The 22368-nt window shown below is 24.1% G+C and overlaps 3 protein-coding genes across 5 annotated transcripts; all 3 read right to left on the bottom strand.

The window, feature by feature from the left end:
• Positions 1–18: 18 nt before the first annotated feature.
• Positions 19–3364, bottom strand: LOC122860721 (dolichyl-diphosphooligosaccharide--protein glycosyltransferase subunit STT3A). Of its 2 annotated transcripts, none has more exons than XM_044164653.1 (4): positions 3091–3364; positions 2612–2741; positions 656–2548; positions 19–586 (listed from the first exon to the last, which is right to left on the bottom strand). In XM_044164653.1, the coding sequence occupies exons 2-4, from the start codon at positions 2706–2708 to the stop codon at positions 441–443; spliced, it is 2136 nt and encodes a 711-aa protein (XP_044020588.1). In that variant the 5' UTR covers positions 2709–2741; positions 3091–3364; the 3' UTR covers positions 19–440. The 2 variants fall into 2 exon arrangements, with proteins under 2 accessions (XP_044020588.1, XP_044020587.1); XM_044164652.1 differs by lacking the exon at positions 3091–3364 and adding an exon at positions 2871–3025 and having other exon boundaries at positions 26–586.
• A 220-nt stretch (positions 3365–3584) lies between these two features.
• Positions 3585–10225, bottom strand: LOC122860722 (ATP-binding cassette sub-family C member 4-like). The gene is made up of 5 exons (XM_044164657.1): positions 10146–10225; positions 9886–9973; positions 9562–9807; positions 9267–9333; positions 3585–7382 (listed from the first exon to the last, which is right to left on the bottom strand). Exons 2-5 carry the CDS (start codon positions 9960–9962, stop codon positions 3798–3800), a joined length of 3975 nt encoding a protein of 1324 aa, XP_044020592.1. The 5' UTR covers positions 9963–9973; positions 10146–10225; the 3' UTR covers positions 3585–3797.
• A 2618-nt stretch (positions 10226–12843) lies between these two features.
• On the bottom strand, positions 12844–22221 carry LOC122860719 (extracellular sulfatase SULF-1 homolog). Of its 2 annotated transcripts, none has more exons than XM_044164650.1 (10): positions 21805–22221; positions 19706–20139; positions 19380–19619; positions 18117–18438; positions 17601–17751; positions 17354–17529; positions 16868–16978; positions 14565–16786; positions 14400–14484; positions 12844–13750 (listed from the first exon to the last, which is right to left on the bottom strand). In XM_044164650.1, the coding sequence occupies exons 2-10, from the start codon at positions 19956–19958 to the stop codon at positions 13669–13671; spliced, it is 3642 nt and encodes a 1213-aa protein (XP_044020585.1). In that variant the 5' UTR covers positions 19959–20139; positions 21805–22221; the 3' UTR covers positions 12844–13668. The 2 variants fall into 2 exon arrangements, with proteins under 2 accessions (XP_044020585.1, XP_044020586.1); XM_044164651.1 differs by having other exon boundaries at positions 13143–13750; positions 14400–14481.
• Between the last annotated feature and the right edge of the window lie 147 nt (positions 22222–22368).

Below are 22368 nucleotides of genomic sequence, written 5' to 3'. Positions count from 1 at the left end.
TGACTATAAATTTACCAATTGTTTTTTTTTTATTATTTTCTTTTTTTTTTTTTTTTTTACAAGAAAAATCATATTTTCAAAAATATAAAATCAAAATACGTATTATTATTATCATTATTATTAATATTGTTTTGTTTTTTTTTTTTAAATTAAATTCTCCGTTTTATCAGTTAAATCGAACACATTAATTAATCACGTTTCAATTGTGCGTCATCGAAAAAAGTAATTAAATTTTTTTTATTTTTATGATAAAAAATATTATTATTATTATTATAATTGCAATGTTATTTAGTACTTTGTACTACCATTGAATTAAGGAATTGATTAAGTAGTAAATAGTGAATAATTATGACTGAGTAATGTTTGTAAAAAAATTTTAGAAATGCACTTGGCCAAAATAATATTCACCAGTTGAGATTATAAATATTGAAAAATCTCTCTTAATTTCCTCGATTTTTTAAATCTTTAACTTTGTAAATTCTGACAAGCCAGTGTTCAGTTGTATAGGCTTCTTCAAGAGTATCCAATTCGAAATCTTTATGTCCAATTTCCATATTTCTAACACGATCATAACCAGATGGTTTTCCTGAAAAACAAATGAGATTAATTTTAATAAAATTATAAATAATTAAAATATGAATAATTATCAACTCACCTCCTTCAGTAAAAACTTGTCCAAATTTATAATAACACAATTTATACATAAGACAATTTAATAAAGTTGATGATCCATCTTTATCAACTCTAAATTCACCAGATGGATTATAATAATCATATTCAGTAATTGTTTTTCCTTCTTCAGTACTACCACCAATTCTAACCATCCATAAAAATTTATTAATATCATCAGATGAATAACCAGTAAGACCACCAAATATAACCAACACATAATTAACATCTAATTCACGCATTATTTCATATGCTTTATCTTCTGAACTAGCCATAGCTTGTCCAACACGTGATATATGTGTATTATTCCATGTATTATTATCAACAAGTATTGTTCTATTAGCCATTTCAGTAATTTGATAACCATAATCCCACCAAGACATTATTTTTGAATCTTCAGGTGTATTCATACGTAGCCAATAATATGCTTCTCTAAAATCATCAAATATCATACGTCCACCATCTGGTGATCTTGCTGATAATACAATACTTGGTGAACTATATGCCTCAGCAGTAACCCATGTACAATGTAATGTATATGAAAAAAATAATATACACATTATTGCAACAAATAACATTGCAAATTCATTTTTCATAACATAATTATTATCAAATTTACGTAAACTTTTTTTATCAATTGACTTGTTATTAATGTTATTATGATTGCTAATTTGTTTCATGTATATTAATAGCAATGATGATACACCAATACCACCAAGTATACACATAACTGGTGCTAGTACAAGCATTAAACGTACCATAACACCAGCAAAATATAAACTTGTAACACCATATAAAATTAAAAATATATTTGAATCAGTTAATTTTGAAAAACAAATATATAAACCAACAGGAAATAAAAATACTAATATTTGTAAATCAAAATAAAATGAACTCCATGATGTTGGTTGATGTTCTGATACTGATGCTATTATTGGTATATGATTTTTAGCATATGATGGATCAAGTAATGAATAAAAACGTCCAGTCCATGGTGATATTTTACCAGTTATTGTTAATATACAACCAACAATACCAGATAATGTTAACATAATAATAACAAGTGCTTTAAATAATATATCAAAATCATTTTGTGTTAATTTACTACGTAAATAATCAACAATACTATGAATTTGACATAATCCAAATACACCAAATGCCAACATGTGTTCTGAACTTTGTACTGGTTGAAAACCAACAAATGATATTTGCATTGATAATGCTGTACCAATACAATATAATATACTATATGCAATATATATTCTATGTGAAAATCTACCGGTAACCATTAATGTTAGTACATGAAGTGGTATTAAATTAATTAAAAATACATAACCACCCCATGATGATACCATATAAAAATATGCAAGTGCAGCACATGTTGACCATAATATTGTACCACTTTTAACAGCTTTAATCCACATGTAATATGTAAATAACATACAAAATATTGCAATTCCTTCATTGTCATATGAACCAGCAACTGAACGTGATATATAACCAGGTACAATTGATATCATTGATGCAGCAAATAAACCAGATGCTGAATCTTTAAGTTCTTTTGTTAATAAATATGTTACAATTGTTGTAAAACTTGAAAATAATGGTGCTAAAAAAACACAAACATTACGTATGTCTATTGGAATGTTTAATGTTTGTAATAAACTGTATAATGTTGCTGATGTTATCATTAAACCAGGATATATTGTACCACCAATAATACGACCAAGTGGATACCATACTCTATCATCAAACCAATTATGAAAATTATAAAAACCTTGTTCAGTTAAAAATTTTGTTGTTCTATAATTAAAGTATGGATCAAATTCATGTATTACACTTTCATAACGTAATACTGAAAATAATCTTGTTGCAAATGCTGAAATATATTTATGTTAATTAATATTTACTTTATTTATTTTTTATTTTTATATAAACTTACATAAAACAGCTGCTAATGATAAAACTGTCAATTTTAAAAGTGTCTCCTGTTTTTGGGAAGACATTTGAAGACCCTTGACTTTTATTAAGGAAACCATTTTTTCCTTATTACTTTAATTATTGTAATCCACCTGAAAATTTATACATAAAAATATAAATTATTTTTTTAAAATAATTTTAAAGTTTTGTTTATGTAAAATGTCAATTAATATAAACAAAAGAAAAAGAGGTTATAAAATTTAATTTGATATTTTTAATACTTTGAAGAATTTTTTGTTGATAATATTATTATTGTTTAAATTATTGTTGCTAATTATATATTGTTTATATTTATTGTTATTGTTAAAGGGATTATAAAAAATTCGACACGTATGCACACACAAAATGTCACCGGCCGGTGAATTCAACACACACTGTCAAAACATTTTTTAAAATTGTTTATATTTTTTTGTTGTGTTTATTTATATTTTTAAAAATTACCTTTATAGTTGATTTTATTTAATAATAACAAAATTGAACATTAAACAATATAACCAGTGTTATTTATACATATATAAATTATAATTGTGTTTTTTTTTAATAATAAATAAATGATTTTTTTGATGGAACAATGAAGCGTGGCATTTTCTATCTTTTTTTTTTGGGTATTTATTCCTTTGTCGGTAAGTTATCGACAAATAATTGAGCTATTTCCTGTTTATTTAAAATGATTGAAAATAAATTATGCCAATTGCAAAATAATTTTATTTCAAATGTAATTTAATTAATCTTAATTTTCTTTTGTTGAATTTTTTTAAATTTGTTTTTTGTTTTCTTTAAAAAACAATAGAAAAGATTAGTTAAGAAAAAAAAAAAAATAGAACAATGAAAGATATTATTATTATTTTTATTGCTATTACTTGAAGTTTTCTTACAATGCAATATTATCTGTACACAAATAATACGTGATTTGCTATGTACATAAAAATAATCTAAAAGATAAAAAAGAAAAAAATACATTTTGTCAACTTACTCATAAAATGTGATGCTACAATGATATAAAAAATTAAGTAAAATATTTCTCTCATAAGTACAGAAATCAAATGATGTTATATTAATATTGCATAGAGGTAAAAAAAACATGCAAATATTTATTGTCAATAAACAACAAAATTTACTGTTTAAATAGGATAAAAAATAATACCGGTTTATTTATTGCATGAAGATGTTGTTGATGAATGTAAATGATAATTTTTTTCGGCAATAATTGATAAAGCATGAGCATCAGATTTACCAGTTTCATTGATCATACTGGTGAATGCACCTTCAGGGTTTTGAAGAAGCACATGTGGATGATCAAACTCAACAACTGTTCCAGCATCCATCACGAGTATTTTATCACTATCCATGACAGTATTGAGTCGATGAGCAATCGTAAGTACAGTGCAATCTGCAAATTTTCTACGAATTGTTTTTTGTATAAGTTCATCTGTTCTTGGATCAACATTGGCAGTTGCCTCATCCAATATTAATACTCTATTATTCCTGATGATTGCACGGGCAAGACAGACAAGTTGTCGTTGTCCAACACTCAAGTTACTGCCTCCCTCACTGACGTGTTCGTAGAGTTCCATTTCTTTAAGCTCAACATCTTCCAGAGCTGACAAGAGTATGTAATCATCGTACAAATCAAATGGATCTAAATTTTTTCTTAAACGACCAGCAAATAAAAATGGTTCTTGAGGAATAATTGATATTTTCGATCGTAAATCATGTAGACCAATTTCACCAGTTTCAATTCCATCAATTTCAATTTTACCATCAATATATGCCAGTCTAAATAATGCTGATATTAATGATGATTTACCAGCACCAGTTCTTCCAACAATTCCAACTTTTTCTTTTGCACCAATTGTAAAATTGAGATTTTTTAATACTGGTGCTTCCTCGGGATCATACGACATGTTGACATTTCTAAATTTAATATAACCACTCTCTGGCCATTTTTCTTTTGGTTTTTTATCAGGTAAACTTTCAAGTGGTGGTTCATTTTCAAGTTTAGTATATTCCCATACTCTCTCTACTGAGGTCATTTGATTTTCAAGCTCAGCAAGTTGTTTCATTGTAAATTGTAACATTCCAGTGAGTCCAATAATTTGTGTGATAACAAGACCAACACTGCTTCCAGAAACTCCATCTCTTTCTACGTATGTCAGTATACTCATGATGACAATGCAAACGTAAATTGAACAGAAAATGTCTAGCCAAAAACCAAATGCTGCTGAAGTTACAATGTACATGTACCATGCTGAAGAATGAAGATCTTGATGATTATTAAACTCTTTAATTAATATTTTTTGACTATTTGATGATCTTATTGTTGCAAGACCTTGATAAGTTGCACTCAAATGATTAAACATTGGTGATTTTGTTATTCCTTCAAGTCTTTTTATACTTCTTGAAGTGGTAAAGTAAAAAGTTCTAATAAAATACATAATTATTCCAATAATTATTGCAGGAATAAGAAGCCAAATATTTGTTATTCCTACCAGAACAAAAATACCAATGACCTTGACAATATTTCGAATGCAATCAAGCATTGTGAGAGGCAACAAATCATCGATAGTGCCTAAATCTTTTGAAAAACGATTTAAAATTCTACCCGATGGATTTGTATTGAAAAATCTCATTGTTGCATGTGTTATACTATTGAATATTTTATCATGCAGATTTCTCGAAGATCTCATACAAACTGAAATAAATGTAAATATTTGTATATTTGTAATAAATATTATTAGCACAATAATAATTGTCAGAATTAAAATGCAATTTAACATAGATAAGCTTCGTTCTGAATATGGAGACTCTGTTAATGTTGAATTTGGATATTTTTCTTCAAGTTTAACCCAATATGCAATAAACCAGTCATTACCCGAACAAAGTATTTGTACAATCATAATTAACAAAGATGTAAATGATACTAAACACCAACTACCAGCAGCACCAAAATATGTTGAATATATTTTAGCTCCCATGCTACCTTTACTTTGGCTTTCTTTAACTTCAACTGGCTCTTGTTGGATGACAAGTGTTGTATCTTTTACATCTTTTATTGTTGTTTCCAAATTGACTGAGCTGAAACTTGTGTGTCGAGAACTGGTTTGACTTGGTGCTAAAGATTTTGTGTCATCTTCAGACGAAGGAGCAACTGATAATTTACCAATGTCAATGTTTCTTGATAATAAATCAGCATAACTTCCTTCAGCTTTAATTTGTCCCTCTTCCATAACAATAATTTTATCAACATTTCGTAAGAATTGTATCTGATGAGTCACAAGTATCCTCGTTTTTCCCTTGAGATATTTTTCAATGCATTCTTCAAACATGTGTTTGCCAACATGAGCATCAACAGCACTCAGTGGATCATCAAACAAATAAATTGGAGCATCAGCATAAACAGCACGTGCAAGATTTATTCTGGCTCGTTGTCCACCAGACAAACTTACTCCTCGATCACCAACAATTGTTTTATCACCATAGGGAAACAATTGATAGTCTCGTTTTAGCTGGCACACTTTGACAACTCGTTCATATCTTTTTTGATCAAGTGCTCGACCAAAGAGAATATTATTTCTCACTGAACCAGCAAACAACCATGGCTCTTGACATGCATACGCAATATTACCCTGGACATCAACACTTCCCTGATAGACAGCCAGCTCTTTTAATATAACATTTAATAAACTTGTTTTACCAGAACCAACTGGTCCTACAATAGCCACCAATTGACCGGGTTTTACAATCATGTTTATATTTTTCAAGGCATCTTCACTTAACCATCTAGTGAATGCATCTTTAATAACGATTGATCCTTTATCTTCTTGAAAAGAATAATTATTTATGTCTCCATTTAGTTCTTTGATATTTTGATTAGCTAAACTTTTATAAGTATCAAGTTGAGCTGGCTCATCAACCTCTTCATACATCATAAAATTATGAATACGTTTTATTGATGCCATTGTTTCACCGAATAGTAAAGTAGCTCTAGAAAAGCTAAATAACATTTGAATACGAAGCATTTCAAAGTAAGCAATTAACATGAAAATTTTTGCAGCTGTTATTTTATTTTTGTCTGGTGAATCATCAATTTTCAAAAATAAAATACAAAGTATTGTAATAAGTAAAATAATTTTTGTCATAAATTGAGCAAAAGACAGTATGATAATTCGTAAATTATGTGCTGATTGTATTGTTTTAATTTCAATATCTCGTGAATTTTTAATTAAATTACTAAATGGATATTCCCAACTGTACATTTTAATTGCTTCAATACCATTGATAATGGCATTTGTCAATCTAACACGTTCATCAGTTTTTTCAGCACTTTTACGACGATAACTTGTTGATTTTTTGCCTATCCAACCAGTAAATGGAATCACCATGAGAAAGCAAGCAACACCAATAATACCAGCCCATCCAGCTTCACGATATATAAAATAACTGGCAACTATTGTTTGCAGTGGACCAATCCAGATGAAATGAATAAACATCATTGAACTATCAAACCTACTGACATCATTTGACATAAGATTTACTGCTTGTCCAATTATTTTTCCATCAATACTTGCTGTTGACAATCTCAGTATTTTTTTATATATCAATGAGCAACAAGCAATTCTCATTTTCATTCCAAAATGATTCATTGTCAGCATAAATACTCGAATCACAAATGTATTCATCAGCATCAATATTACGATGGCACCAGCATATATATATGCATCATTTTTTAATCGCTACCCCTGAATTTTTTAGTTGAAAAAAATCAGATATATTAAAGTGCAGTTTTTTATTCAAGCCTATAAAGTGCCTCATATAATTTTTTCTATGTATTTAAATTTTTTTTTTTTCTTTAATTCAAACAATTTGAAAAATTAATAAATGATTGTCAATCTATTAACAGCATAAAAAACCTGACTTTTAATCAAAAATTTGCCAATGTTTTATTATATTTTTTTTATTTTTTATATTTTTAAACAATTGAAATTAGAAAAAAATTTTCAATTTTATATAAATAATTCCATTTTCTATAAATTTTTAATTTTATGTTTTTAACTTGTAATTGTCGTTGAAAATGCTAATTTTGATTGTTTTATTATTTTTTATGGCAACTAAAAATCATCAACTTGGAAAAATTAAATAAAGAAAAAACTTCAATATCTACATTTATTTTAAAACAAAATTTTTACTTACTTAATTGTATAAAACAATAATATCTATATTATTTTTAAATTAATAGAATTTTTTACTTATATTTCAGATTTTTTACTTAGCTAAATTTTGTACTTAGCTTAAGTTTTTACTTACTAGATTTTTAAATTAGCTGTATTGTAAATAATAAATATCTAAAATATTTTAATTAGTTAAGATTTTTACTTAGCTGAATATAGCCAAAAATTAATATCACATTTATTTTAATTACTAGATTTTTACTTAGCTAGATTTTTACTTAGCTAAATTTTGTACTTAGCTTAACTTTTACTTAGCTAAGATTTTCACTTTGTGATTGAGCCACAATCATTGTCTGCATTATTTTACTTTGCTAGATTTTTTACTTCTATAAAATTGTAGCCAAACAATCAGTATCTATATTATTTTAATTAGCTAATTTTTTACTTAGCTAGATTTTTACTTAGCTGTAATTGTAACCACACCAATATCTACACATTATTTTACATAATTTTTTACTTATTTAATTATAGCCAAACAATCAATACTACATTATTTTACTGTATGATATTTTTATCAGTTAGATTTAATTTCTACTTAGCTGTAATTGTAGCCATACAATTAATATTTACATTATTTTACTTATTAGCTGTAATTGTACAACATAATCAATATCTACATTATTTTTACTCATAAAATTTTTTACTTAGCTAATTATCAGCCATTTGATAGTAAGTTCAATACAAACTGTGTCAATAATTATTGAAAAAATAAATAACGAAAATATATATAAATCAATATTTTCGTGTAAAATTTTATTTACATACGTATGCTTTGAATTAATTATCATATTTATTCAACATAATAGAAAAATACTGAAGCTTACTACAACAATTTACTATTTATTTTTTTCACGAATTTAATTGAATGAATATACTCTACTATTCATTGGCTAAGAATTAAACGTCAATGAATCAAATTATTTATTAAAAAATTGCTTCAATCTAAAACTAATTTCTTGTGATTGGTTAAATAGTAAAAAAAATTTCATCAATAAATAATTACAAGTTTAAATTTTACATATTCTTTTGTGTAAGTTATGTTGATAAAAAACATTATTTATATTAATAAAATTTTTTCAAATCTCAATTGTTTATAACAATATGAAAAAGTAAAAAAAAAGATAATAAAACAAAGGCTTAATTTTTAAATTAAAAGTTTTCATATGCTGTTCATAAGATGGCCAATCATTCATTATTTTTAAAATTATTTGAGTTAAAGTAAAAAAATTTCAAATGCAATTTCCATAGAAAAATTTCATGAATATAGGCTTGAAATGAAAAATCAGAAATTTGGCATAGCTGATTTTTCAATCAAAAAACGATTCATAGCCGATAATTTTTTGAGTCACCCTAATATATATATGCATCATTTTTAGTCACATTTTCCACTGAATTTTCTTCATCTTTAGTTGAAAAATACTTGATGAATTCAGCAAGTGCCAGTGGCTGTGTTGTTCTATAAAATAAAGAAATAAAACCAACTTTATATATTTACTGACTACTTATAATTATTATCTTTTGTTTTCATTGTAATTTTCAATGACAATTTGAATCATTTTAACCTTCTCAAATTGACCTTGACAAAATAAAAAAAAAAACTTAAAGTGTTTAAAAATAATTAATTTTTCATGACAATATTTTCAATATGATATTTAATTATTTATTTACTAATTATATTTTTTACCTGATAATAATTAGTAAAGTAGCAAAAAAAATTCCACGTGATACAAATTCAAAGCCAAAAACATTCCATAATACTTTAAATAAATTTGATTTTGTTTTATTATTTTTAACTTGTCGTAATTGTTTTTCCCATGATGCTGATAATTTTTCACCTAAATAATTACTTTTATGATCTTCCAAGGCTTCTGGAAGATCATCAACTTCCAGATCTCTTTTATAACCAGTCCAAAAAATTCTCAATACCCATCTACATAAAAAAAAATAATAAAACAACACATAACAAACAAAATTATAATAAATAATATTAAATAATAATAATATTTACATGTAAGTTAATTTATTTAAAAAATTTGCTTTCGTTTCTGGATTTTTTTTACGTATTTTTTCCGTATGTGCTTGCATTTTTTTTTCTTCTAGAAAATTATTGTTAATAAAAATCTAAATTAAATAAATAATATTAATTGTTGTTAATTAAAAATATATAATTTATTGTTAAATATTTATAAAATTAATGACTGTTAAATGAAATTTAAAAAATCACTTAAATAAAATGCACAAATAGATTTAAAAATAGATTTTATTTACATAAAATAATGACTTGATTAACACTTGTTGGCTGTCTGTTGACCACTGTTCACTGCTGTTCACTCAGAGCTGCTTTGAACTCTGATCCCCTCCAGCTGATCACAATGCATTTCAATGCATTTGATGCATTTTTTTTTACTATTATTATTATTATTATTAGATGACACGGTGGTTTCTTGTACTAAAATATATAACATAAACGGACAGTGGGACAGTCGGACACACACATACAAAAATAACTTCACTGTTATCGTTTTAATTTTTTGATTTGATTTTTCTGCACAACTTTTTCTACACAATTCTACAAAATTTACACATTTGAAATTATGTACACAACATAAATCAACATAAAAGTTCTACAATATATTTTATACAGTTTAATTCAACACAAAATTGTAAATTTTATTTAACACCAATATAATTACACAAAATTTAATTTATAATTTAACACGTATTTTTATCCACAATTAATAGAAACAATTTCTTTTCCACGTAAAAATTTTTACAAATAAAATTACAATTAATGAAGACTTCAACACGTATAAATTAAACACGCAAAAGTTCGATTTACAATAAATTCAACACGCTTATTTAAACACGTATTATTAATACACTATTTTTTTCTACACGTAAATTTATTACAATATATAAAACTATATATTTTTATACTCATATTTAATTTTCAAATTTTATTTCTACACATTAATTTATACACATTTATTTCAACACGTATTTTTATACACTGTTTTTGGTCGACACATATTTTTATAATGTTTTTTAGTCGACAATATTTTTTTATACACTGTTTTTGGTCAACACAGAAAGTTCAACACGAACCATTTTTATCGATTATTGGTAACTTATCATTTTACTAAGCATATAGATACATTTATTAATTAGGTTAAGATAATTTATTTAAAAAATTATCTATAATTGAATAATTTTTTGTTTTTTGGTTTAAAAATTTTTTTATTCTATTTAATTGACATGCCCTTGTCGTTTCGTACTTATGGGCTACATTGTATATTAGTAACAAAATTTTTTTTTTCAATAAAATAGTAGAGTTTACAAGTTAACAATATTAATAAGTGTAAATGATAATTAATTTTAAAACTGTCAATGGAATCAAGCGAAATTTTATTTATATTATTTAAAAAAAAATTAAAATCCAAATTGTTTACAGTAATTTTTAAATATTTTATATTACAAAAAAACATGTGAAAAAAATAAAATAGAATACAAAAAAATTACGAAATGAAAAATAAAATTATTTAATAATTATTTAAAAAAAAAATTTATGAATATTTGTTGTGATACCCCAATATTTTTGATCGACATAAATATTTTTTTCGTTTTCGAAATAAATGAATTTAATAACAGCATTTTTAAATGAATTTTTTTCAATATTAGTAATATTATTATTTGACAATATTAATGTATCAATATTGATACTTTCAAAAAATCCAGTTTGAATATTACTCAAATTATTAAATTGTAAATTAATTAATTTATAAGTTTTAAACATAAATGGTTTACTTTCAATTTTATAAATTTGATTATTATTTAGTTCGAGTATTTGAAGATTAACTGCATTAATAAACATTTCTGGTTTTATTATTTTTAATTTATTATAACTCATGGATATTTGTTCGAGTCTTGATCCAGAAAATGCATAATCCTCGACATTAGTTATGTCATTAAAATTAAGATCAAGATGTTTAAGACTCTCCAGATCATTGAAAATATATTTTCTAATTACAGTAATATTATTTCTTGCAAGTGATAGATCAATAAGTTTGTCAAGATGATTAAAACAATTGGCTTGAAGTTCCAGTAGACCATTTGATCGTAAATCCATTTGAGTCAATTTTTTAAATCTTGTAAAACTGAATGGTTTTATGACTCTGATGTTACTATTTATAATTACAAGGTTTAATATTGACGGATTGAAATTAAATGTTGTTTCATCAATAACATAAATATAACTATCAATAATAGTTAACTTTTCCAATTTTTTAATCTCAGTAAATGCATTGGTTAATGATGGTTGAACACCATCAATTGTCAGCTGAAGTTCAATCAATGAGTTTAAATTTTTGAATAAATTTTCTTGTAAATTAATTAATCCAGAAAGAATTGTCAAACTTGTGAGTTTTGATAAACCAGTAAATGAATCTGGAGAAATATTTAATCTTTTTTTCCTTCCAAGTTCGAGAATCAGTTTATTTATTGGTAAATTTTTAAATGCACTTGGTCCAATTGATATTATGTTATCGTCTGATATATATAACTCAGGTATAATTTTTTTTGTTGAATTTATTTTTACTGATAATAACGTGTCAGTTGTTTTGCAAATTTCGAAAATTCCAGCTTCTTTACAAAACTTTTCATTGGCACCAAAAACATTGTTAATAAAAGTGCCACAAATTATTGCAATTATGATAATTTTCATTTTAAAAATTATTAATTTATTTGTAGTTATTGATTCGTTGGTGTGACTCTTTGGGCTGACAATTTTTGACTGACTTTCAAATGACTTTATGTTAACAATATTTGATTTTTTTTTCCCCAAAAATAGACCAGTACAAAGTTTCTTTTCTCACGTGATAAAAAATGAACAATCAAATGATTTTTTAATGATAGTTTATAGTCCAAAAATTATTTTTCACTTCTTCATACTAAAATCACATTAAATATATATTTTTTTTTCCTTTTTTTTTTGATAATAACACAAATACAATCTATCATTTAAAAAAAAATTGAGATAAAAATTATCACCAGTATTTATATAAAAATACATAATTTAAAAATTTAATTAAAATATATTTTTTAATTATTTTCAACTAATAATTGTCATTGTGGTTTTTAAATTATCTAAACATATTTTAATTTGAAAAAAAAGTAAATTATATTTACTAATGTCGGGGAAATTAAGTAAATAAATTAATTAATTTAAAAAAAAAATAATTAGATGTTTTCGAATGAAATAAATCCAAATTTTTTTACTAAAAACGAAATATTTTCTTTATTATCATTGAAATAAATTATTTTATCACATAAATAAACTAAACTTAAAAAATTCATGCTTTGCAATTAATTAATAATATTATTAATAATTAAATTAAACATATTTTAACTGCGGCAGTCTTGAAGTTTTTTAAAAATAAAATTAACAATGTGAAATATTCGTTGTGATTATTGTTAATTTCATTTAATTATCAGTAAAAAAAATAAAAATTATAAATACATTATTATTATACATTGTAAATACCGCGTAAATATAATTGTTATTATTTATTTAAATAAAATTAATGCAATGACATTTGGAAGATATATATATATATAATTTAAATTTATCATTTTATACTTGGTATAATTGTCAATTGCTCAAGTGCTTCCAAGTTCTATTTTTTATTTAATATAATTTTATAAATTATTATTATTATTACCGTGCAACAATATTAGATAATTATTAAGCTTCGTTGTTATAAAGTTAACAATTTATTTGTAAATAAAATTTTAATTAATGATGGCGACGTTTTGTGTTGTTTATGTTTGATTGACGTGAATTACTCTGCCAACTTCTATTTTTTCTATTCCATGGGCTGAAATTATAAACAAATTAAATTATTAAATATTCATCAATTGATAGCAACAGAATAATTATTTTTTAATACTTAAAAAAAATAGTAAATAATTTTGTTTAATAATTGATATGAATAAAATAAATAATAATAAAGTTTTTCGATTTTTTTTTTGGCAAAATACATAAAATTGCAAAACAAATAAAAATAATTGAAATTTATTAGTGAAATTTTTAGAATTATTTTATGGAGATATTGTTTAAATAATAGAAGCATAAGCTCATGAAAATTTCATTTAGAAATATTTTTTTTTATAGACATGACCTGCAGCGAAAATTGCCGAATTTCGAATGCAAATAATGGCAAAATATAAAATTTCGAAAAAAATAAAAATAATCAAAATTAATTAATAAAACTTTTAGGATAATTACATTAAGATATTGTTTAAATAATAAAAGAATAATTCCACGAAAATTTCAGTTAAAAATATTTTTTCGATAAACATTAAACAAAGTCATTTATAATACTGAACTAGAATAAAATTCGAAATTTATTCCTCAAGCCAAACTCAATTTATAAACAATTTAAAAATTTATTACTCAATTTTTTTTTTTATAAACAAATACCTAATTAATAAATATAGATAAATGATATATTTTATTTTCTTTACCTTTGCATTTTTTTTCTTCGTTTTACAGGACTTCCAAGTCCACTTTCATGAATGATTTGTAATGCTGATGGTCCAAATGTGTCTTCTAAATTAAAAACAAAATAAATAAAAAATAAATAACAAAAAAACAAAACAATAATAAATTCATAAAAAATAAACACATACCAAGATTATTGTTGTATTTTTTCTTTGGCATGACTCGTTGATTTTGTGTTTGTTGATGTGATTGAAGATATGATTCTCTAACACTACCAACAGTACAATCACGTGCACCTTTGCATCCCTTCAAATGTTCCAATTGTTCATGTAAATAATGTTTTTCACTTGCTGTTAATGAACTCATTCTATTCCATTGTTCAAATGGATCAATTCGTAAATTATAAAATGTTCTAATACCAGTTGTAAATTCACAATACAAAAAATTATGAGTTGAATTTATTGTACGTATACAAGAATACGTATTATTATTTGCATTCATACAAAAACAAAATGGTCCATTATTCCATAATGGTGCTGTTTTCCAATGATCATTATCATGCTCAAAACAATTCATTTTTTCAGATAAACATTTTTGATCAATTTTTGATTTTTTACGTAATTTTCTTTCCTTCTTACGTATTCTTTCTTCTTTAATACGTTTTTTTTCTTCTTTCAATCTATCATCTGTTGATGGAACATTATTATCTGGCTCACAATAACATTTGTGTTTTGATTCCAATGGACTATTCAACATTGGTGTTAATCTACCATTATTATTAACTGTTGTTCTTTCATGATGATGATTTTTTTTACCACCAGGTGATTCAATAATACTTACATCAATTCTAGCTGGTCCTAGACTTGAATTTTTATGATTTTTAATTTTTTTCATTGTTGTTGTTTCAACAAACAATGACTTTTCAGTTGTCATATAATTTAATTTAATTTTTTTTGTATTATCAATGACAGTTGTATTTTCCATTGATATATCAACACGAGAAGTTGTCACTGGCAAATCAACAACAACACTATTTGTCAATATTGTTGAATTTTTTTGACTTTTATTATTGTCATTATCAACAACAAAAATATCACTTAAACCATTATTATTATTATTAATTTTTGTTACAGTTGTTGGATTTAATGTCGTTGAAATTGATGATTCAGTTGTTGCTAAATTAATTTTATCATCTGTTTGATTTTTAATAGCAGCTCCTGTTGATTTGTGCTTTTTATGATGACGACTAGTATGATTTTTTACATGATGATTAGTACTATTATCAATATCAACATCATGTGGACGTTTTATCATTAAATGTTTACGTATTTCTTTTAAACTTTCCAATTGTAAACGCATGTCTTTAATTTGTTTGTCAATTTGTCTTCGTGAATTACGCCATTCATTTGGATCATGATAAACTGATTGACTACAATTTATCAATCCATTATCAATTGCACATTTTGGTATATTATTATTAAATACTGTATTATTATCATTATTATGTAAATTTAATTTATGTAAATCATCTTCAATACTTTCCATTATTTTATCAACATGATCAATTGGATTTTTTTTCATTGTATCTCTTCGTATTCTTTGATATCTTTTAACAACATCATCAACGTTTAAATTTTCATTATTTTCATATATATTTTCATCATCAACAACATCATCATCATTATAATAATAATCATTTTCTTCAATTTTTTTATCATCAACTGTTTCAGCTGGATAAACATGAGGAAAATCATAATCTTTATTAATTGATTGTTTTTCGAAATTATGATTGTTTTTATCATTGATATTTCTTTTGTTTCTATGTTTATTTATATTATTATTTTCAAGACGTGTATAAACAACACCATTTGGTGTAAAACATGCACATTTTTTAGATTGTTGTATTTGTTTTAATGATGGTAATGGTAAACGACATTTATGACGACGCCAACGATTACCATCATATTCACATTTCCATTTTTGTCCTGTAATACAATCAAGTTGTGATTCTGGACGTGAACATTCAGCATTTAAACGTTCATGTTTTGTTTTTATTGTTTTATCAAATTTTAATTGTACAGCATTGTTGTCAATACGATCAATAAAACTACTATTATTTGATAATTGAATTGTATCATCTGTATTATCAACAGTAGCCACATCATCATCATCATCATTATCAGCAGCAGTATCATCATTTTCTGATAAATTTTGATCACTTTCAGTATCATTTTCAGATAAACTACTTGTGCTATTTTTAGAATTTAATAATTTATGGAAATTTGTTGTATTTTGACGACGTGCATCACGTGCTTTTGATTCGGCAATTGTTTCTGGTGTTTCACGACGTCCAGATGATTCAATTAAAAATGTATCTGGCCATTTTAATTTTGTTTTTCTTCCATGTTGGCTGTTGATTGATAAATTATTACTAAATTATAATACTTTTGTTTATTTTGTTTATGATTTTTATTGAATAATTGTTACTTACTTGAGGATAAGTTTTTTAAATGAACGTCCATCCATGTGGGGTGGTACATCAACACCAGCAATGTCAAGAAATGTTGGTGCCAAATCGATATTTAAAACTATGTCATCAATTCTAAATGTCAAATAATAATCAAGGCATATTAGTAAATATATTTAAAAAAAATAAAATTATAAAATAAAAAAGCTGATGATTAAATCAACAATTTAAAATTAAATTAATAAATTGAAATTCAAAAATAAATAGGAAGAATATAGCTTAAAAAAAAAGACGAAAAAACTAGGTAAAAATAAAAAAATAAAAAAGAAAGATAGTTGATATATAGATAAAGAAAAAAAAGCATAAGTTCAATGAATTTATTCGTTTTCGTTTTTACTATAAAAACAGCTGTTAAACTAATTTATCTAAATTTAACTTGGGTGAAATATAAAATTAATATACTTTGATGAAATTTTTTTGTATTAAAAATAGGTGTTATTTAAAACTTACATTGAACCAGATGCAACACCAGGACCACGTATAAGACAAGGTACTCTGACATCAAATTCAAATGGAAAACTTTTTCCTTTTATTAGACCAAATTGACCGAGATGATATCCATGATCTGATGTGTAAATTATATATGTGTTGTCGAGTTCACCGAGGTCTTTGAGCTCTTGATAAATCTAAATATAAAATTTAAAATTAAAATAATTATCTATATTGAATTAATTGAATAATTTAATTAATAAATTACCCGTTCAACAGCAACATCAACACTTTGCAATGTTTGAAGTCTTTTGGTCATTAATAAATCTGTAAATTGTTTATGAATTGGTTGCATTTTTTGTGTCTTTTGTAGAATCCATTGTTTATCTGGATTTGGTGCATAATCATAAGCTGGTGTACTGAAAATTAAATATAAAAAAAATATATGTTAATCAATAAATTACCAACAACAATATGAAAATTTAAAAAAACACAAAGAGAATAATACTTGAATGGAACTTCGCAGTATTAAAAAAAAAAAAGAAAAGAAAAAAAAACAAAACGTCAAGACTATGGATATTGTGTAGAAAATACAAATGATTTTATGAAAATGTTTTTGACACGTGTCTCTAGAGCTCTCCATCAACTGATGAGATTTGTCACACTTGGACGAGCATCTCATTGTTAAAATGAATATGTTAGTGACCTGTCTTGTTTTAAAATAAAAAAAAAAGATGATGATGCTTTGTGAAAGACATTTAAGAGTATAATATAAAATACTTACTGATGTGTTGTTACATTGAAAAATAAATTTGAATATTGTGGTGCTGAATCTTCAGGTCCATGAGGTGATGGAAAACTTGCAACAAGCATCAATGGTTTACGTGCAAAATTATATTTACTCTGACGTAAAAATGCAACACTGTCATTTGCAACTAAATCTGGATAATAATCTTTGCTATAATCGAAACCGTGTTTAATTTTTTTTCCATTCATGTTTATACTGTAATTGTAATATTTTGAATTCATAATGAGACCACCCCATTCACGCCAACCTGGTGGTATGTATGAGCCATTATATTTGTTTAAATATTTTCCAAAATAGCCTGTAATATAAAAAAAAATGATTATAAATTAAGTTTAATAAAAAATAATATATATATTTAAAAAAAAAAACATTGTAACAAGTTGTCTGGATGGGGGAGTCAAGTATACACTTGGCTGAATTTTGATAACATTCATTAATTTTTTTGTTGCATCCCTAATTCCCTACAGTCAATTTTTAAGTACCGAAATTATCATTATTTCTCAATTTGTCTCGGTTAAGTACTTGAGACATGACATTTTTTAGACACGAGTAAAAATAAATGGTATGGCGCCTACTTCACGTGCAATTACATGAATGACAATTAATAAACAACAATGATATATATATTTAAAAGACCTCATTCATTCTATTTGATATAAAATTTTTTATTTAATTTATATAATTGAATGAATTTCATAATCTTAAAAAAAAAAAGAATATTGATTATTTTAAAATCGACATCTTCAAAATGATGGAATTGTTTTGGCATTTTTTTTTTACTTGGAAATAATTTAATTGAGCCAATTATTGGAGTATATTAATGAATAAAAATAATTAATATAAAATAAAAAAAATTAAACAAGTAAACATTGTTAATTGTTAATTAAAAAAAAAGTAAATAAATAAAGTATTTTAATTTTATTTAGTTTATTAAAATATTATTTATCAGTTGTTACTTTTTATATATGAGACACAAATATTTTTTTAATTTTAATATATGTGCTTTATCAATTATTTTAAAACTTTACTGTTCAAGTTTTATTTTATTTTGATTTTTGTTTTTGTTTTTTTTTTCTCATTAATTAGGTCAGTAAAAAATTCATGTAAATTAAAAATATTACGACTCTATTATTATCATGTAAAATAAAAAAAATAGAAAAAAAAATATCTAATGACTTTTTAATGACAAAAATAAATATCATTAGAGGTTTTAAAAATTTGATAATAAATAATTATTACCTGTACGATATCCAGCATTACTGAGATAAGTTGCAAATGATTGTGGCTCATGATCACGTTGCCATTGTGGACTACTACAATTATCATTATTTGTAAAAACATTATGATTATGTACATATCGTCCAGTTAATAATGAACTTCTACTTGGACAACACATTGGTGTTGTAACATATGCATGACGTAGTTCAGCACCTTCATCACGTATTCTTCTCAATGTACGTGGCATAAAATTTAATGAACCTTAATAATCAAAATAAAACAAATCAAGCTAAGCCAATTTATAACAATAAAAAATTAATATTTATAATTAATAATAATATAATTACCAAGTTCAACATCCTGATCATCAGTCAATATGAGAACAATATTTGGTTTTTTATCTTTTCCTTTACCTGATAAATTTGGTAAATAATGTTGCTGTTGTTGATGATTATCATTATTAAAATTACCTTTAAAATTTCTTTGATGTTTTTGACCAATAAATAAATCATCATCATTCAATTTATCATCACGTTTACCATTTATAATACTAATATTAATAACAGCAATAATACATACTACATTTATTAAATACGACATGTTCACACGAATCTCAAGACACTTGATCTTTAGAAAAAAATAAAAAAAAAAATTTATTTCAACACACTTGTATTCTTATTTGTCTTTTATATACATATACATATATATTTATCTATTTTTCTAAATATAACATTAAATCGAAATTATCATGTTATCCTCCATCTCTCTATAATCTGTCAATCTGTAAAATCGAAAAAAAATATAAAATAATTAGTAAAGTAATAATAATAATACTGTAATGATAAAAAAACATTATTAAAAATTTTTTTTTAAAAAGAAAATAACATTATTTAGCAAGTAGGTAAGATGAAAATATACATTATACAATTTTTTTATATTTTTTTATTTTTCGTATGGAGTTATTTATGTGTCAAGTGGCTAGTGCAGTGGACTCGACATATTTCTGAGTAATGAATGTATATACATGTACTTGTATATTATTATTATTTATTACTATTATTGTTATTATTATTTTATTTAATGGATATTGTATAACATGCAATCGAAGATGATTGTAATGATGGTTAAAAATGTGTGTGTTGGTATATATTTATCCTGAACGATTGAACATAAATAAAAAATAATAAAAAAAAACAATTATGAGACAGGTAAAAGGACTTGTATTACTTGGGTGAATAAAGAGACTAAAGAAACTTGTGAACCGGTCGTCGAGATATTCAGCAAGACTGGACCAACATCGTCAAGATAAAATGTGTATATTTTTCTACACTCCGTGCTAAAGAAATTAGCGAAAAAAAAAATTAAAAAAAATTATTTATTAAGAAAAATGTAATAATATTTTTATGATAATTTATATTTAATTATTTAGGTAATATTTTAAGTAATATTTTATTAATTAATAATTATTTTTTCTTTATTTTTATGATCATCATCATTTTTGTCGTTTTAATTTTTAAAAAAAGCTTTTATTTGTTTTTTTTTTTTTCGATGGGAAATAGTTATTATTAATTAAATTCTTCATCAGTATCAATTAGAAGTTATGAGTTTGATAAATTCTTGAAATATTAATTTATAATACTAGAAGAATTTTTTAAATTAATTATTTTATTCTTAGCGAGTAGCCACGTGATATGATTTGAAAAAAAAAAAAAAAATGTAGCATGTTAAAATAAATAAAAAGAACCATTTGATTAAAATTGAGTAAATGATATTTAATTTAAACGAAAATGAATGATTTAGTTTGATAAATACGTTGAATATGTCATCAAGTCTATTGAAATAGAAATAAAAAAGTTTAAAAATAATGATAAATGTGTCATCGAAAATTTCGATTGAATGAATATGATAAATTAAAAAAGGACAATAAAAATGATTCATATATCAAATATATAGGGATAATATATAAAAAGAGGTTGATTTGATTTATGTATTCGAAACATGTTTGGTCCCCCCCTTTAATTTTTTTTATACCACCCAACAACACCATTTCGTTTTGGCTTTTTTTTTATAGTAAAAAGGAGAACCCAACGAAAATCGATGCAACGAATACATCAAACGGTTTATATACATGTTACTTAAATTTCCTGGCTCCTATGATACCATTTTGCAAATAAAAAAAATAAATAGATAAAATTAATTAAATTATATTAATTAAATTGAATTAACTTAATAAGTATATAAATTTTTTTTTTTAATTCATAAAAAATATTAAAATATCGTAATTTAAATAATTTTTAGTTAAAATTTTACTAATTAAAATATTTAATTATTTATGCAAAAATATGTATTTATAATTTTTTTTTTTTCTATAAATAAATATTATATCTATTTAAAATTAAATATAACAGTAATTATTATTATAATTATACTCGAAAATTTGTCTCACCTTGACGTCTGTTAATCCCTGTTTTTGTTTTCGTATATTTTTCTATTTTTCTATTATTCTTTTAAATCCACTCAAAACACACTCAACTTAAATCAGCTGTCAATAGACAATAAAAATAAAAAAATATATATCTAATTTAAAATAAATTTTTTCATTGGTCTAATTAAGTATGATAAAAAAGAAAAAAAATATTTCGAAATAACACGTGGAACAAATTGTTTGCTGATAGATAAATTATAACGTGAAAAAAAAATTGTAAATAATAGAAAAAAAAATAATTACATAATACAAAATAATAATGTAAAAAATAAAAAATAAAATAAAAAATTTAATTTTATATTGTTATTTATTTGTTAAATAAAAAAATTATATTTGGCTTAATGCGACCTCGTCGGTGGTCTGGCCGCGACTAAAACGTTCAAGTTACAAACCAGCAAACAACCAGCCACCAGCAAAAGCCAAGCAGACTGAAGCAATGTCTCTTCCTCTTTTTTTTTTCTATATATATATTTTTTTTTTTTTTCACATTTTTTTCTATATGGTTTACTGGTGATTCTCTCCAGT

This window comes from Aphidius gifuensis, linkage group LG1 (genome assembly GCF_014905175.1).
Source record: "Aphidius gifuensis isolate YNYX2018 linkage group LG1, ASM1490517v1, whole genome shotgun sequence".
Lineage (NCBI taxonomy): Eukaryota > Metazoa > Arthropoda > Insecta > Hymenoptera > Braconidae > Aphidius > Aphidius gifuensis.
Note: the sequence above shows the minus strand (reverse complement) of the source record. Positions and strands in the feature narration are given on the sequence as shown.